Source organism: Aethalodelphis obliquidens, unplaced genomic scaffold, assembly GCF_003676395.1.
Source record: "Aethalodelphis obliquidens isolate GAN/ISIS:26980383/991018 unplaced genomic scaffold, ASM367639v1 scaffold5, whole genome shotgun sequence".
In the NCBI taxonomy this organism is placed as follows: domain Eukaryota; kingdom Metazoa; phylum Chordata; class Mammalia; order Artiodactyla; family Delphinidae; genus Aethalodelphis; species Aethalodelphis obliquidens.
In genome coordinates, this window is record NW_020837949.1 from 1,689,426 (window position 1) to 1,708,631 (window position 19,206).

The 19,206-nt window shown below is 43.5% G+C and overlaps 1 protein-coding gene and 1 long non-coding RNA gene across 2 annotated transcripts in view; one reads left to right on the forward strand and one right to left on the reverse strand.

Annotated features, from left to right (window-relative positions):
* The window catches only part of RNF32 (ring finger protein 32), a 36,182-nt gene that overhangs the window by 5,302 nt on the left and 11,674 nt on the right, over positions 1-19,206 (reverse strand). Inside the window, exons 4-6 of the mRNA XM_027101385.1 lie at positions 17,181-17,213; positions 16,500-16,624; positions 16,247-16,355 (exon numbers count right to left, since the gene is read on the reverse strand). Of these exons, the coding sequence (XP_026957186.1) occupies positions 16,247-16,355; positions 16,500-16,624; positions 17,181-17,213 (267 nt within the window). The remainder of the gene's footprint in view (positions 1-16,246; positions 16,356-16,499; positions 16,625-17,180; positions 17,214-19,206) is intronic.
* On the forward strand, positions 14,327-18,375 carry LOC113617886 (uncharacterized). The gene is made up of 3 exons (XR_003431808.1): positions 14,327-14,901; positions 15,080-15,325; positions 17,701-18,375. It is a non-coding gene; the product is annotated as an uncharacterized LOC113617886 (long non-coding RNA).

Here is a 19,206-nt window from a genome sequence, read left to right on the forward strand (position 1 = left end):
AACACCCACGGGGTTCTGATGCTCACTCATGCTTGAGAACTGCCATCATAGAAGTTTCCCAATTAATTTTTGAGTCAAAGTTATTTAACACAGCTTTAGTCATCATTCCTGGAGACGTAACCACCCAACTCCCAAGTGTGAGGTGTCCCCGTGAGCTTTCAAAGGTCACTTAAGAGAGCAACGGAGTAAATGTGGAGGCCACGAGTATTTATATATCCCTCTCTGTATATATATGTTAATGTTGTCACGTGTGTGGTGAGGTATCTCTGTGGTGCTCTTCCTACACGTTGAGTGAGTTCTCACGGCTTGAGTTGGAGCTGGTGTGCACGCCGCTGGGTCCCACGCGGCCCCAGTGGGGACAGTCCCTGTTGTCGCCTCCCTGCGCTGCAGGCCGCCTCCATTCCTTCTCACTGCCAGCTCAGGCGATGGGAGTGCTGCGCTCAACGCTAGCCCACCGTGCAGAATTCTCCCTGGGTCCCCGGGTTCCCGCCTCTGTTTGTCTGTGGGTCGGTCGCTCTGTATGCCAACTACGGGGGACACAGCAGAAACACTTGCTGAAGAAACGGGCTCGTCAGTTTCGCAGATGCAGCTAGTGCCTCTGTGGAGGGCGGGTCTTAATGCGCCCGGCCGGCCACGCTGGCCTCCGACCTTAGTCTGCTCCCTGCCCCTTCGTCTCTTCGGGGTTTCTCCATGACACGGCTGGTTGAAACTGATACCGTTGTCAAAGAGTGTTTCCTGCCTCTTTCCCTCCAGGAAGGTGGGGCGCACCCAGAGGAGGCCGTGAGTCTGGTGGGGAAGCAGGCAGGGGCTCCGGGGCGATGCTCGGGTCTGCAGAGGCCGCTTGAAAACAGCCGCTCCCCACCTGGAACCACGTTCTGAACGGGCGAGGTGCAGGGTCAGTGCCGGACGCAGGTGTGCTCGTTTGTATTTTCCTGTCCGCCACACCTGGCATCACTTTCACACTCGTTAACGACCATGCTTTCTTCCTCGGCTTAAATGGAAAGCATGTCGTAAATGAGAAAAATAACAATCCCCTTTATATGCAGTGGTGGTTAAAGACTTAAAATGCAGGTTATTCAACCTAAGCTAAGTAATTTTGCCTTTACCCTGCCGTTTAGCTGTGGCAGGGTGAGGGATAGAAAGCATAGATGGGTCCCAGAGGAGCCTGGGCCGGGCCGGGCTGGGGCACATCTTGTTCCTTTAACGACAGGGCGCCCAACCCAGCAGGAAGGCGGGGTGGGGCCGGGAGAGGGTGCGGAAGAGAGGGTCTGACAGCGAGGTGCAGGGGCAGAGGAGGGGCGGGCAGGCGTAGGCCAGGCGACCCCAGCTGCTCCGTCACCCTCACCGCCTGCAGGGGACACTGCCGTCCCCACCTCGCCCTCCATCGCTGATGCCAGCTTCTCCCCAGCCTCGCCCCCGCCTCTCCTCAGGAAAGGCACTACTTTGCCAGAGGGATCTTCCGGTCTGGCCAGACTCACTCAGCCCACGAATGACCGTCATGCTCCTCCGTCTCTGCGACCTCCGCACGGCCGTGCGTCCCCCGCGCCTGGGCTGGACGTGCGCTCTCTCCGGACGCCCAGAGAGCACTTTTGGCCCCTTCGCTTGACACTTGTCACCGGCTGGATGCTCATACCTTTTTCCTGTGTGTATTTCTTATCTCCTCGTTCCTTAGATTCATCTTGGCGAGGCCCTTAGCGTTCAATAAAAAATGTCGACTTTAAGTTTGCAATAGATTAGAAATGGAGACACATACATGCCCTAATGTGCATATTCTAAAGGACTGCAGTACAGGTTCCTTTGTGGGGATTAAAAAAAAGGACAGTGTCTGCGTGGAATGATGCTGAAGGAACCTGCCGTGTCAAGATTCAGTGAGGCATCAATGTTTGGCTTCTAATTATAACATTGACGTTAGCTTGTTAATAAACATACCGAAAATCCTTCAGGATATATTTATGGTAAATTTCTAAAAGTGAACTGATGTGACTGTCTTTATTCTTGTGCTTCAAGTATTGGAAAGTTAGCAAGGGTAATATTTTAAAAACTTAAATCATTATATATTTACGGACTACCTATCGTGGCCAGGTCAGAGCAGTGTCCTAAGTGTAGCTATTATGAAATATTTCTTAAATGTCGAATTCCTGTGTGATTAGCATCCTTCTTCTCCTGTTTACTGCCTCACTGTCACACGGGTCAGAGGCCTTCCGTGATTGAAAAGGCAAGCACCACACATGCAAAGACGATCGAGGTCTAGTTTTCAAACTAGGGGTTAATATTAATTCTATGGACAAGATACATACATTTTTCAATTAAAAAAATGAGTATCTTCTTATATTTTTCTTTTTAAGTCTCACATTTCAGATATTTGATAAATTAAGTCATTACAAATTCAGGTTATTGATATATAAAGCAATTACTGGTCATTTACAAGTACATCCTGGCTAAACAGTAAAAAAAATATCCTAACAAAAGTGCCCAGGTGAACTCTGTCTGCCCAGGAGGCCCCTCTCAGCATCCATCTTGATGTCAGCAATTGCTTACTAATGTGTTGACTTACGGCCGCCCTCAAAAGCCAAGTGAAAAGCCTGGAATTTACAGCATATCAATGAATCAGTTGATAAGCTTTTACTGGTTTAATATCCTCCCCGTCTTGCTGCTTGGAGCCACTTCAAGTTAGCAACAGAATGTTTGCCATCTCTATGTGATAAAGGAAGCCAAAGGACTAAACAAACTTTAAGACCATTATGCTGTTTGGCGAGATGTAAATGAAAAAAAGTAAGAGAAATCTCCTGCGGGAGGGTGTGGGAGCGGCAGCCCCTAAAGTCAACCACAGCATCTGACAAATCCCTAACCTCACTTTTTAAACAATGGTCAGGACTTTTAGCTTGGGTTGAGATAGTATAATGCATTTGAAAAGTTTTAATTGCAGCAATAAAAGGCCATACCTCAATTATATGACATATGCTAGCAGAATTTCTAGATAAGGATCAAAGGCATTCAAGGACCAACCACTGCATTCTGGGCAACACTTGGGCTTTCTGTACACACTGGTGACAGGTATGAGCACAGCAGCTCTAGTGACCTCTCCAGGCGGCTTTGATCTGAGTTCACCAGACGACGCAAGAGCGCACCAGGCCTCCTGGATCATCCCTACGGCCCCAGCGCCCTCCATGACAAAGGCGCTGCTGACTCAAGGTTACTTTCTGACACTTACTTGTGGGTACAAAACGCAACATTTGACCCGCACAGTTCTTACCACGGGACTGCCATCCATTTAAAAGAACCTACAGTGTGACACAACTTCACTTTGCTCTGTTTCAGTCTTGTTAGGAATGTGCCAGTGATATTTCAGAGCAAGGCAGATCTGCGGAGAGAAATCCTCAGCATATGGAAGCATGACTATTTGTAGAAAGATGACCTCTGTATTCTACTAATTAGTTAAGACCCAGTAGATGCAGGAAGACTAAGGTAAGAAAAGACTTCATTAATCCCCTCTGCAACAGAAGAGTGAAAATGCAAGGCCACAGTTCTTTTGCAAGTAAGATAGATTAATTTATAAAAATAGAATGGCCTGAGCTAATCTAATCTAGAGTATTAAAAACATATCCATCTTGGTGAGATCTTGAAACTTTAAAGGAAACAAGCACTTCCTCATTCATTGTGCCTAAAAATATCACATTATTATCCCTCTTTGCCTTTCTTTTCTGTTGATTAGATTTCTTTTCCCTGAAGGTAATTAAACCAGTGGTTCCCAAGTATGACAAAGAAGTTTTCACCCATCTGCCAGAAAAGAAAATAAGTGAATTCAGTGGAGTGAAATTTCTTAAAGCTAAATGGTTCAGTGTAAAGGCATATCCTTTAGTGTGTGGTCAAGTATTTCCAACTTTCCTGGTGTTGAAAAATAGTCCTCCTTTTATGAGATGATTCTGATGGTGTATGATGCTTGGTTTTAACTCTTACTTGGCAAAATAGAAAGGTGTGGAAAGTTGGCAGTGACCTTGTTGGAGCCCCGAGTCTCTCTTTGACCATCGGTAGACTCCAAAGGTCTGGAGACCGCTGGAGTACAGAATTGCAGCAGGCTGGGGGGGGAGAAGGCAGAAGCTGCTGCAATGTCTTGGTCTCACTGACCAATGAGGTGGTAGATCGACATTTATCTATCTGCCTTGGGCAGCGGGATGTATCGCATGAAATTTGCAATTTCAGTTGTGTAGACTAAACATAAGACGAATTTGCATTACTGTAACTGTCACCAGTGGTGAGTACGGAGATTCAGCTTAGAAATGTGGCTGGTGGTTGCACGACACCCCAGATTCAAGAACTGTTGTTCCACAGGTAATGAAGAATTTTACCATATCTGATCCTGTGGTCACTGCACATTTTGCTTTGTAAATGCTCCAGTTTCTAAAATTCAAACACTGGATCCCTCATAGTACACTGATCTAAAGTTCTGTGCACATTTAGGTTGTGAGGAGGGTGACGGGGTGAAGACACGGGTGTCAAACTGCAGAGCTGAAAGGCAGGCCTGTGCAGGAAACCTGGCACTCCTGGAATGTCCCTGTCACAGAGCTAGTCTCCCGCCCCAAGGAGCCTTGATGAACTCACTGTTCACTTTGGCTTTGGAATTTATCTTTCACTGCATCTATTACTAGGAAACCTACAGACCCCAGTTCTTCTGAGGCTGGGCTTCAGGGTACATGTTTAGCTCTGAAAAACTGTAAAGATGAATATAAGGAGAATCCAGGACCAAGAGTTATATTTTTATTTTAAATATCTTCACTTGTGATTTCTAGACTTTAAAGCCTCATTATACTGACAAGCTTAAGTTAAAGTATTTTTACAGGTATTTAAAGGAAAATGATCAGTTCAAACTTACTTTTTTACTGAAACGCACGTTTGTTCCTTGATGAACTGAATAAATTCAGTTTCTATCATTAGAAAAATGCTATTTAATTCTTTTGTAAAGTGGGGTACACTATTAAACTAAGATAAAAGTCTTTCCTAAAGGCACCTCTGGATGATGATTTCTTTCTTTACTAACTCAGGGTGCATGGTTGTTTCATGTCTAACATTCTTTGTCATCAGGCTGTTCTAATATTGCACTGTGAAATACTTATTCTACTCACAGGATTACATCTTTTAAAAACCACAATAGCCGAAACCCTACAGAATATGTGTGTCTTAACGTATGTATAAGCCAATGCTCCACTGTTACTAAAAATCCAAGTGAAGGCGGTCACTTCGCCTTGTCGACCGTCAGTGTGTCCAGTGCTTTTCTGCACAGCGGCCTGGCGAGGTGGGGGCCGCTGACCCCTCGCTCCACCTGCAGCGTCAGCGTCGAAGCTTCTACCTCACACTGGGGTCACCAGGCCGTTCCCCCTGCCAGAGTGCGGGCAGAGCTCAGTGCCCAGTATGACATCTATGTTGTATTCTACTAATTTTATTTATTCACTTAAAAAGTATTTACATAATTAATCCATGTGGAACTTTTTTGAGGATAAGGTATGAAGTAATGTCTATTTTTCTCCTTCACATGAATGCATAAATTAATTGATTTTCTCAATCTTTTTCTTCACTGATCTCATATGTGTCCTTTACTGTAGACTTAGAATCCCTGTGCACTGAGGTGGGTGACTTTCTGCTGGTTCATCACCTGTTCATCTAACATTTCACAAGAATCTTAGTTACCAAAATTTTATATATCTTTTGATATTTAACAAGGATGTTCTACCTCATTACAGCCTTATTGGGATATAACTGATGTACAACATGGTGTAAGTTTAAGGTGTACAGTGTGATGATGTGATGCATTTATATGTTGGGAAATGATGACCACCGGAAGGTTAGTTAACACCCCCATCATCTCACACAGTTACCATTTCTTTTTTGTGGTGAGAACGTTTCAGATCTCTTGGCAACTTTCAAGGCTATAATACCATACTGGTAACTGTAGTCACCATGCTGTGCATTAGGACATCTCCTAACTGGAAGCTTGCTCTCTGACCGGCATCTCCCCATTCCCCCCACCCCTTCTTCCCAAGCCCCTGGCCACCACCATCTGCTCTGTTTCTTTGAGTTCGACTTTTTTAGATTCTACACATAAGCAGAATCATACCATATTTGTCTTTCTCTGCCTGATTTATTTCATTTAGTATAACGTCCTCAAGGTTCATTCACGTTGTTGCAAATGGTAGGATTTCTTTCTTTCTCTTGGCTGAATTCCATTGTAGATGTACCACATCTTCTTATCCATTTATCTGTTGACTGACACTTAGGTTGTTTCCGTGTCTGGGCTGCTGTGCCTAATGCTGCCATGAACAGGGAAGTGCAGAAATCTCTGTGAGATCTTGGTTTCATCTCCTTTGGAAGGACAGATGCCCAGGAGTGGAATTGCTGGGTCATATGGTAGTCCTACTTTTAACTTTTTGAGGAACCTCCATACTGTTCTCCATAGAGGCTGCACCAATTTACATTCCCACCAACAGTGCAGGAGGGCTCCCTTTACTCCACATCACCAACACTTGGTATTTGTTGTCTTTTTGATGACAGTCATTCTAAGAGGTGTGAGGTGATATCTCATTGTGGTGTTGATTTGCATTTCCCTGATGATTAGTGATACTGAAGACCTTTTTCATGTACCTGTTGGCCATTTGTTGTGTCTTCAGAAAAATGCCTATTCACCTCCTCTGCCCAGTTTTTTAATCAGACATTTGGGTTTTTTGGCTATTGAGTTGTATGTGTTCTTTATATATTTTGGATAAAAACCCCTTATGAGATATATGATTTGCAAATATTTTCTCCCAATTTGTAAGTTGTCTTTTTTCATTTTGTAGACTGTTTCCAGTGATGTGCAGAAGCTATTAAGTTTGATGTAGTCCCTTTATTTATTTTTGCTTTTGTTGCTTGTGTTTTTGGTGTTATATCCAAAAAATCATTGCCGAGACCATTGTCAAGATTTTCCCCTGTGCTTTCTTTCTTTTTTTAAATATTTATTTTATTTAATTTATTTATTTTTCTTTTTTTGGCTGCATCGGGTCTTAGTTGTAGCACGGAGGCTCTTAGTTGTGGTGCGCAAGTTTCTCTCTAGTTGTGGCACGAGGGCTCCAGAGCACGTGGGCTCTGTAGTTTGCGGCACACGGGCTCTCTCGTTGAGGCGTGTGAGCTCAGTAGTTGTGGCACGCGGGCTTATTTGCCCCGTGGTGTGGGATCTTAGTTCCCTGACCAGGAATCGAACCCACGTCCCCTGCATTGGAAGGCGAAGTCTTAACCACTGGACTGGCAGGGAATTCCCTGCCCCTGTGCTTTCTTCTAGGAGTTTTGTGGTTTCAGGCTTTAGGTTTAAGTCTTTAATGCATTTTGAGTTAATTTTTATTACATCCTCTTGATGAATTAATCACTTTATCATTATATAATGACCTTTTCTGTCTGTTACAGCTTTAAAGTCCATTTTGTCTAACAGAAGCATAGCTACCCCTGCTCTCTTTTGGGTTCCACGTGAGTAGAATATCTTTTTCTGTCCCTGCACTTTGGGCCTATTTGTGCCCTTAATGGTGGAGTGAGTCTCTTGTCGGCAGCATATGAGTTTTGTTTTTTATCTATCCAGTCATTCTATGCCTTTTGATTGGAGAAATTAATTCATTTGCATTAAGAGTAATTACTGATAGGTGAGGACTTACTAATGCCACCTTATTGTCTTCTGGCTGTTTTGTAGTTCCCTTGTTCCTTTCTTCCTCACTTGCTGCGTTCCATTGTGAATTGATGACTTTCCAGAGTGGTACACACTCATCCTTTCTCTTGATCTTAGTGTATCTACTGTAGGGTTTTGCTTTGTGGTTACTATGAGGCTTATATAAAACATCGTATAGGTATAAGTGTATTTCACACTGATAACTTTGATTGCATACAAAAACTTTACCCTCTTACTCCCCCCTTTTGTGTTTTTGATGTCACAATTTACATCTTTTTTATAGTGTATATTCATTAACAAATGATTGTAGCTATAGTTATTTTTAATACTTTTGTCCTTTAACCTTTATAAGAGAGTTAAGTGGTTAATACACCATAATACTACATTAGAATATTCTGAATTTGACTATGTACTTTCTTTTACAAGTGTGATATATATATTCATATGTTTTCATGTTACTAATTAGCCTCCTTTCTTTTAAGCTTGAAAAACTCCTTTCAGCGTTTCTCGTGAGGCAGGTCTAGTGATGAACTCCCTCAGCTTTTGTTTGTCTGTGAAAGTCTTTAATCTCTCCTTCATTTCTGAAGGACATCTTTGCCAGATAGAGTATTCTTGGTTGGCAGTGTTTTCCTTTTAGCACTTGGGCATCTTCTGAGGTTTCTGCTGAGAAATCCAGTTAGCCTATGGGCATTTTCTTGTTAAGTTAGTTACAAGCTTATTGTCTCTTGCTGCTTTTAAGATTCTCTCTTTGTCTTTGATTTTTGAGTTTTATTGTAATGTGTCTTGGAGAAGATCTCTTTAAGTTGAGTTTGTTTGGTGACCTATGAGCTTCATACACTTGGATATCTAAATCTCTCCCCCATCTGGGAAGTTCTCAGCCATTATTTCTTTATATCCTTTCTGCCTCCTTCTTCCTCTCTTCTCCTGGGACTCTAATAATTTACAAATTGTTTCTTCTGCTGTATCCCAAAGATCACATATGCTTTCTTCACTCTTTTTCTTTCTTTTTTCTTTGTTCTCCTCCTACTGAATAATTTCAAAGGTTTTGTCTTCTAATTCACAGGCTTATTCTTCTGGTTGATCCGTTCTAATGTTGATGCTTTCTACTGAATTTTCCATTTCATTCATTGTATACTTCAGCTCCAGAATTTGCTTGGTTCTTTTTAATTTTTTCTGTCCCTCTGTTAAACTTCTCATTTTGTTCCTGTATTGTTTTCCTGATTTCGTTGAGTGGTTTTTCTGTATTTTCTTGTAGCTCATCGAGCTTCCTCAAAACATTTATTTTGAATTCTTTATCACGTAAATCACAGATCTCCATGTCTTTGAGGTCAGTTATTGGAAGATTAGTGTGATCCTTTGGTGTTGTCATATTTCCTTGATTTTCATGTTCCTTGAAGTCTTGTGTTGCTGTCTTTGCATCTGAGGAAGCAGTCACCTCCCCCAGTCGTTACTGACTGGCTTCAGGAGAGAAATCCCTTCCACCAGCCCTGCTGGGATACTGAGGCTTCTCAGACGGTCTGTGGATATGCCTGCTCCACGCTCCTTGCTCCCTCTGTGGCAGAATTCCAAGCATGTGTGCCTTCTCTCAATCCTGCAACACATCAGGCTAGGTGCTGACAGCCTCCTTTGCTTTCCCAAGGTGAGGCTGGAGCTCGAGTCGGTGGTGCCTCCCTGCCTGCAGACCCGGGCTGGCTTTCTGCACATGCTCACTAGCTATCTGCCAAAGCTGGCTCTCACTATCAGGGGTGCACCCAGGGAGCCAGCCACGTGGTGTGGGCGAGGCATGTGGAGTGCTGGGGCCAGGAGAGGGAGCTACAGGAGAGGCATCCCCAGTGGCTCCTGAGGGGGCTTCTTGATGGAGTCCTCAACACTGTTGGTAGGATCCATATCCCTTTAATGTCCTCTGAGAGTCCTATTTACTGCTTCCCCAGTCTTTTCCATCCCCAGTCATGTGGCTCATAATTCAGTACTCTGGATGGGGTGAGGGAAAGATGAGCCTCTTTGGCAGTGTCCCACATGGCTGGGGAAGCCAGGCACTTACTCACACGCCCTCATTTTCCCCTGTGGGGGAAATCACTTGGCCCTGAGCTGTGCTTCCTTGTGGGGAGGGTGACGTGGGTAAAGTCAGGCTATTCTTTCCCTTTCCAATGTGTCCAAACTTGTATTTCTTTTTGTTGTTCCAACAGTGTGCTGGAACTTTGCCTTTGGAAACGTGGGCTTCCACAAAGGCTTTCTTGTTGGTAGGTGATTGTCTAAGGCAGTGCTCTCCAGGGGCACCCAGGCTGCAGGTGAGAGGGGCTGCGGCAGCCTGGAGCAGGTTCAAGGGCCACTTCAGGGTCCACAGCCTGGACCAAGGTGTGTGTGCCTGTGACTCGACGCTTGGGTGGGTGAGACTCCTCCCGGGTCCCTTGGCTTATGGAGCTGGATCCCACAGCTCCCACTAAGGCAGTTTTGTCCGTGGATGAATGCCAAGCTATGTTGCTGGTTAGGGGGAATACAAGTGAGGGACAACTTATTTGGCCATATTGCCAATGTCATCCTCAGAAAAACTTTTCCTTATCAGTATTTATATATTTCTTGTAAGTTTATTTTTAGGTATTAACTATTATGAAAGGGATCCTTTTCCATTGCATTTTATATCTGATTATTGTTGCTATACAGGATGCAATTATTATTGCATATTTATCTTGAATTTGAACATCTAATGGTTTAGTTCTAATAATTTTTCAAATGATTTTATAGATTTAAAATCCATGTGTATAGACAGTAAATATGGATTATATAATGCACACACATTGTATTTTTGTTTTCTTGTATTATTGCATTGGCAAGGAATGGCCAAAGTGTGATTGTGGGTAACCTATTTAGCATCTTTAGGGTTTCACTATCTAAAATAATGTGTTTTTAGTTTCTGATATATAGTCTTTATTGAGACAAGGAAATTTCATTTAGTTCTAGTTCGCTGTCATTATTAGGAATGGCTGTTAAATTTAATATATTTTCAGTAAAGATTGAGATGCTTTAGTATCATTTTTCTGTCATTTTCTTAAAATTTATTTTATTTTTGGCTGCATTAGGTCTTCATTGCTGCGCGCGGGCTTTCTCTAGTTGCAGCGAGCAGGGGCTGCTCTTCGTTGCGGTGCATGGACTTCTCATTGTGGTGGCTTCTCTTGTTGTGGAGCATGAGCTCTAGGTGTGTGAGCTTCAGTAGTTGTGGCTCACAGGCTCTAGAGTGTAGGCTCAGTAGTTGTGGCTCACGGGCTTAGGTGCTCCAAGGCATGGGGGATCTTCCTGGACCAGGGCTCGTACCCACCAGAGTCCCCTGCATTGGCAGGTGGACTCATAACCACTGCGCCACCAGGGAAGCCCCTTTCTCAGTCATTTTTATATTTTATATTTCTTTCTATGTTTGCTATTTTTATAGGAGGTAATTTCAATTATATTTTCAGATTTAACAGCACAAAGTTGTATACAATAGTCTTTTATAATTTAGAGATAATTTCCACATATGTGATTATGCCTCCCATTCTGTGTATCTGCATTCTGCTTTATCTAATTTGTTTTAACCCTGGTGAGACTTTACCTCGTAGTTGTACCTGTTTTTTTTTTTTTTTTTTTGGAAGAGCTTTTTTTTCTTTTTTAACAGCTTTATTGGAGTGTAATTGCTTTACAATGTTGTGTTAGTTTCTGCTGTATAACAAAGTGAATCAGCTATACGTATACATATATCCCCATATCCCCTCTCTCTTGCCTCTCCCTCCCACCTCCCTATCCCACCCCTCTAGGTGGTCACAAAGCACCGAGCTGATCTCCCTGTGCTATGTGGCTGCTTCCCACTAGCTATCTATTTTACATTTGGTAGTGTATATATGTCAATGCCACCCTCTCACTTCGTCCCAGCTTACCCTTCCGCCTCCCCGTGTCCTCAAGTCCATTCTCTACATCTGCGTCTTTATTCCTGTCCTGCTCCTAGGTTCATCAGAACCACTTTTTCTTTTTTTTAGATTCCATATATATGTGTTAGCACATGGCATTTGTTTTTCTCTTTCTGGCTTACTTCACTCTGTATGACAGATTCTAGGTCCATCCACCTCACTGTTAATGTTTTTTAAACTCTGATGAGCTGTTTATCTTATAGTTTCTCTTTTCCAAAGTACCAGCTATTGGCTTCATTTACCAGTTTTACTTTTATCCTAATAAATTACTTATTTTATTTTTATACTTTCTACTTCCTACATTTAAAGATTTGAATGGTTGGTTCATTATTCTTTCATCTTTCTTGTTCAATAATAAATGTATTTGACACTACTGTCCTCTAAGTAAAGCTTTAGCTATGTACCACAGAATAGCAGTGTCATGAACACCAGAATAGTGTATGTTAGATTCCCAAATACACTTTAAAATTCATTTATTTTATTGTGATTTTCTATTTTATTTCTTTTGTTTGTGCATTCCTCATTTATTCTTGAGCATGTCTTTGTGTAGAACATTTTTGTTTCATTTGGTTCAAATCTCCCATAAGCAGCTACTAGCAGATTTTTTTCAATGTAATTCAAGAATCTGTTAATACAGAAATTTATCTCAATTGTTGTTTGTTGTAACTGTTATCCTATCATCTTACGTTTTCTACACATTATCCTTTCTTGTTGCCTTTTCCTGACTTGTACGGAATCTTTTTTTTTTTTATTTTTTGGCCATGCTGCGTGGCATTCGGGATTTTATTTCCCTGACCAGGGATCGAACCCGTGCCCCCTGCAGTGGAAACGTGGAGCCCTAACCACTGGACCACAAGGGAAGTCCCTGTAGGAAATCTTTTTATATCACCACATATATATCCACTTTGGTCTTCATAATTGCTATGAAGAAATCATTGTATGCATGCTTCCTTGGTGGCAGGGTCTTGGGTTGTTTATCGTTCTTCCTCTTTTATAATCATTGCTATAGTTAACATACTCATGAATGTATCTTAGAAAACATTATGAGCATATCTGGGGGGTAAATTTCTAGAGAAGGGATCAAAGGGAACTGTCAGCCAGCAGGATGGTACATTCTTAGTTCTACCAATGGCTTATAAGACTATTTCCCCCTCCTTCTTATCAGCTCTAGATAATTATCAAAATTTTCAATTCTTGCCAATCTAACAGGTGAAATAGGTTCTTATTCTTGCTTTAGTTTAGTTTTCTCTAATTATGAGTAAGGCTGAGCGTCTTTTTATATAGTAATCACGTATCCGTAGTCCTGTAAACTGCTTGTCACATATTAAGGAAATTTGCTTCTAGTCCTTTGAATTGCAAATATGTTTTCCTGATTTGTCATTGGTCTTTCAATTTTTTCTCCCTATACATATGTTTTGAAGTTTTATGTAGTTACCAATCCTTTCTGTTATGGTTTGTGTGTGTTTATCGTTTTACAGATCCTACCAGAGAGGTCCTTCTCACTCCCACATGAGGAATTTATTTTTAATGCCTTCTTCTAAAATTACTCTGTTTAAGTTTTCATGTTTAACCCTTTGTTCTGTATGGAATATATTCTGGTGTAAGGAGTGAATTCCATTTTTGTTTATACCCTCTCCTCCTCCCCTCCAACCCCCCCGCTTCCTTCTCATGTCTGACTCAAGCCCAACTCCTTGGGATTTAGAAACTGTACACTAGTTCTACATTTCATATAGAGTTTATCTTTACTTTTTTTTTTTCTTTTTTGCGGTATGCGGGCCTCTCCCTGTTGCGGCCTCTCCCGTTGCGGAGCACAGGCTCCGGACGCGCAGGCTCAGCGGCCATGGCTCACAGGCCCAGCCGCTCCGCAGAATGTGGGATCTTCCCGGACCAGGGCACGAACCCGTGTCCCCTGCATCGGCTGGTGGACTCTCAACCACTGCGCCACCAGGGAAGCCCTATCTTTACATTTTAATTGTTAACATTTCACTGCATTTGTATTCTCTCTTCGGATGTACATGTGTATATGTGGGTGTGTGATCTATTTAAGGGTTAGATGCAGACATCACAATACTTCACCCCTAAATCCTTCAGCATGTGACTCCTGAGAACCAGGACACTGTACCTGACAGTGACACTGCAGTGAACACACAACTGACACATGACTACTGTATAATATATGGTCCATGTTCATATCCCCACATATCCCAATTATAGCACTGGTTTTACATTTAGTTTTGATCCAGGATCCAACCAAAGACCTCTCATTACATTTAAATGTTATATCTCTCAGACATCTTTGTTCTAGAACATTCCTCTTCTTTTCTTTATAACACTTTACAATTGAAGTCAGCTGTTTTGCAGAATATTCCTCACTTCGGATTTGCCTGGTTGCATGTGTCCTCACGACTGGGCTCAGGTGAAGCAGCTTTGGTATGAAAGTGCAAAGGCAGTGTTCAGTCCCGGTGCTCCCCGTGCACATTAGGGACCCGTGGGTCACTCTGTGCAGCTAGTGGCGGTCACTGGGCTGCAAAGATGTCTACCAGACCTTTCCAGTGTGCAGACTTCTCATTCTTTTTATAAATTCTCACTGATGTGTGGGATGATTCTTTGAGATTGTGTGAAAATCCAGTTCCTCGACAGTTGTTCACCCAATAGCTTATAGTAATTTACTGACATAGTTCTCAACCTATCATTTGTGTGCATCTATACAGTCTGGATATATCTGTAGAATCCTGGGTAAAATGAAATTCGGTGACCTAGTCCAGTCACCTTTCAAATTCCATTAAAGCACACTGGCATTTTAAAGTTGTGGATTAACGCTTCCTAGATCATGCCTATAGCTCAGCATGTGAGTTCCATCAAGCTGGAAAAGGTAGGAAAAATCATCAGATTGCAAGAGTCATTTCCTAAACAGAAGTGCAACAGAACAGGACCCCACCCCCTGTCCCAGATGTCCTCCGCACCCTGTCCTGCTGGAAGGGGTGTGAATGACTAGGAGAAAACAAGGTAGAATCCCAGATTCTCGATCACAGCCTCTCAGCCCCCTGCTTCTGCCCCCGACTTCTCCAAAGGCCAGAGCGGCTGCAGGAACTGCCCACCCTGCCAGAGGGGCGCCTCCTAGAGCCAGGACAGGGGACAGCATCGTGGGCATCTCCAGCCGGCCGGCGCCACAGAAGCCACTGTTCAACCTCCGTCATCGAGATCCACAATATTTTAAGGCCATTTGCTCACATACTGCCTTTAATGGTCTCCTACTCCTGAGGGCAAATCAAGTATATTTTCTTGGTAAGTCTGAGGCACAGACATCACATAAGCCATGATTCTGATTTTTTGCACATACTGATAGCCACCTTGCTTGGAACAGTTACCTAAGCGATCAGGAAGGGTATTAGAAAAGAAAATCTATTGTCGCACTGCTTTAGAGTCGAGCCGAAATCCTCTTACTCTTCCGATTCCCGCGCAGTCCTGGGACGCTGTGAAGAAGCCCCTCACACCTCCCACCCCGGCACACAGAAGGTGGGCGAAGTTGCAAGACGCCAGAGAAGGAGACGCACAGACAGCAGCCCGGCGGCCTGAGGTCAGGCCGGGGGTCGGACGACAGCACGGGGTTGACGTGTTGATGGCAGCTGCACGGGGCCAAGGTCCTTACGCTTCACACGCCCACGGAAGTCATACAGCGGAAGAAAGGGGATCCCGCACACAGTGAAGGGTAATTTTCTGTCACTCATTGTTCCACGTGGGAGTGCAGCCCCCAAAATAGGTACGTTTAGAAAAGATCGAAATAAATGTGTGGGTGATGCTTCCACAAATAAGTGTAACAGGGAAGTGTGACCGTGAGTTTTATCTTAGTGATTTGAGGGTCACATCGTCAGAATAGCATACTCTCTTACAGTGCTATCCTAAAGAAACGTGGACTACAGCACTAAATCTAACTTGAACAATACGTCAACATTAGTAATAAATACAAAATCTCCGGTGCCTACTGTGTGCTATGGGTCAGGGCTGGAGCAGCTCTGCAGGGAGGGGTTACTGCCTTCACAGCACAGGCGCGGACTCTGAGGCCACAGCTGCAGCTGTTGGCCTGAAGCCGCTGAGCTGGGGAGGGAAGACCGGGGACTGCGGCCCGGATAGCCGCTCCTTCCTCTGGGCCCGGCCATTTTGTATGAGGCACATAACAAAGTTGTCAAACAAGCCGGAAAGTACAGATAAGAATGGTTAAAGGAAAGGGTAGAAACTGAAGTTACTTATTTCTAAAACGCTCGCATTTTGGTGACCCCAGGAGGTCCTCAATAAAATGGTAGCACTGTGGGCCTTTCTTTCTTTTTTTTTTTTAAGTTCCCTTCCATTTCTCAGGGGATGTTTATTTAAACAACTGTCATAAAATGGCCAAACAGAAGTTGCTTTGAATTTAACCTTATTCCAATTTTATGAATTTATGATTTGACTAGAAGAGGAAATCTGAAAGTATGGACCGACTGGGTTAGAAAGCCAGTTTAAGGTGCCAGCATCTCAACCATTTGTAAAAAGCCCCAAACTGAAGTAAGGCTCAGGGTTTCACGGCCTCGCTGGCCTCCATGACCCATGAGTCACTGGCAGGGACCCGGCCCGGAGCGTCGAGGGTCACACCCACCTTTGCTTCAAAGAACTTTCTCCTCAACTTGGCGTCCGTGGGCGGCACCGTCCTCCTCAGCTCCCGGTACCACTTCCTGACCACGTGTCCCCTCCAGAAGGCCTGGATCCTGGAGCACAGAACCCCATCAGCCCCGCCGTGCCAGCCCTGGGACGCAGCCAGGCCACAGGGAAGACCCCCCAGCAGCTTCCAAAGGCCTCCGAGCACCCTCTCAGATGGGCAGGCACGTTCCTGCGGCTCGGGGACCCCTCACCTGGTCGCACACTTTATTCTGAAGAGTCGGGCCCCGTCGTGAATCACTCTGGTTTGATACTGGTTCTTTCTACAGAGAGGACAGGTTTTTTTATTTCCGAACTTTTCAAAAGCCTGAAGGCATGCCTGAAGAAAAACATTTCGCTTAAAATTTTACGAGTAATTACTTATAAACAACATTTTTACTTCTAATGTAATTATAGTGTTCTTTTCTCTCATAATTATGAGACAGTCCAATTCAGATTATGAAGGGAAGAAGTTTCATCAGATGTTAACACCTTCCTCCTGAAACTTGCTCCAAAAATGGTATTTTATAAGAAGATACATGCAGATACATCAAAAACTTCTGGGAACACCTCACGTGAAGGCGGATGGTCCCTGCATACGGGCGACTGCACAGTGAGCTCCGAGGGCGAGAGCTGTCGCCCACTCTGGCGTACCGTACCAGCCGCACTCTCTCATGCAAACATCTGTGGCTCTTTTGCCACAGAAAATTCACCATTTTCAAAACAGGACGAATTGTACTCTAGCCTAAAGTCATATTTCTAAGCATAAATGGTGGTTATGGATAAAATAAGTGGTTCCTTTGAGGAGCCTTTAAGTGAGAGAGACGAGGCTCCACCGCTCTGAGCTACAAGGATGCTGCGAGCACTTCAGGATGGGACAGACGCGGGTTACTCACCCTGTGGAACACATGGGAACATGAAAGCAGCACCTGTTCACGAGAAGACAGAGAGATGTTTGAAGTTTAAATTAGTTTAAAAGAGAAGCAGCATCAATGCATTAATTAAAAGAAAAATTCTGACTATTTAAAAAGTAGGCTGTGTTGTTTCTTTGACGAATTTACAAAGCAGATTAACAACTTTGATGTTTACAGTATTTAGCGTTTAAGTTTAGCATAGCACAGGTATATAATCTCAACAAGAATAACTTAACAACAATCTGAAACATCAAACGAACACATGAAGTTTGCTGTAGAATGAGTGTATATTTAAAACGGAAACAATTACAAAAGAGAGGTATTTCTGGGCAGATCCAAAGAGAGAGAGCACGCTGGTGAGGACCCAGGCTGGGGGGCGGGGAGCAGAGAAAGGAAAACAAATATCTTTCCTTAGGGCTTTGTTCAACTCAACTGCACTCTTGAATTTAATTAGCAATACACCCTAGAGACATATGAATCACTTTTTCTTTTTTAAATGCAGGGAAAGTGTGGTCTCCAGAAAATTCCACCTTCCTGTGACCCAAATTCTCCACCAAGTGATGACATTCTGGGCTGTGACAAAGGAGCTTGGACTGAACGAAGAAAAAGGTAGCTGGCTCTTCTGGAAGGAAAGGCCAGGGAGGGGTGAGACCAGGACAGCCAGCACGAAGCGACTCAGGCGCCCGCGGCCTCTCTCCGAATGTGTGGGACGGAGACAGGCGGCAGAGGCATTTCACCAGCAGTGCAGGCTTCCACCTTCCCAGGGCCACGTGATCCTGGTGAAACTTTCCAGTTTCAAAGTGACCACCGCCCCCCCCCCCCCCACCGTGCCTTTGTCTGGTCTACACTTTTCTTCTTTAATGGGAAGAATGGAAGAAATATCAGAACAAATAGAACTTAGAAAGTTCTAAAACCTTTTCTTGAAACTTACTGCGTGCCACCAATAACCCTAAATTGGAAAAACTCAGTAATGAGGGTCCTTTTTAATTACCAGCCTTGAATCTAACAGCAGCCTTTCGTGCATTCAATTGCTCATTGTCAATAGAATCATCTTTCAGAGTGTTTCATCTATCAACAGACATTTGATGATCTATATTGAATAATATTTTACTCTGTATATTTAAAATATACTTTCAGGGCTTCCCTGGTGGCGTAGTGGTTGGGAGTCCGCCTGCTGATGCAGGGGACGCAGGTTCGTGTCCCGGTCCGGGAAGATCCCACATGCCGCGGAGCGGCTGGGCCCGTGAGCCATGGCCGCTGAGCCTGCGCGTCCAGAGCCTGTGCTCCGCAACGGGAGAGGCCCAGCAGTGAGAGGCCCGCGTACCGCAAAAAACAAACAAAAAATATATATATATACTTTTAAATGTCCATAAACATTTGTTATTGGCAAACACTCTCTGAGATAACAAAAATAAACGATTCAGCCTTGGTGAATACACTAAAAATGTCCCAGAAGCTCAGATTAGATTCTAGCTGCCCCAAGCACACTTCCTGAGCTGGCCTACTGTGGATCACGTGAATTGTTTATGTCCTCATCTGTTAAAGGGGTATAATGCCTACCTCAGAGACATATGAGATTAACTGAAGCCTTCTCAAATCATTAAATGTTGGGAAAATGCCAACTATCGTTTATAACTAAGGAAAAAGCTAAACATGAGAACAATAAATAGAAATGCAAAATAAACACGTGTCTATATCTATAACCAAAAATGCAATAGTGAGAAATTTATAAAAAACAACATGGAAGAAATGGTGGGCATGTTGCATCCTGATTCCCCCTTAAGATATTCAACTTCAAACTTTCATTCTTCATACCACAGTCAGGCTAGATATTTATAGCATAATTACGAAAGAGGTTGCTGGGGCCAGAAAGATTCCTTGTGGCTTTATTAGCTCTTTTGCTACTAAAATGCTAAATCATCCTAGAGGCATTCTGTGCTTTAAGGGCTAATATCTTTCTGAAATATCCAACTTTCATATATGTAAGATTAGGTTCTGATAGAGAACT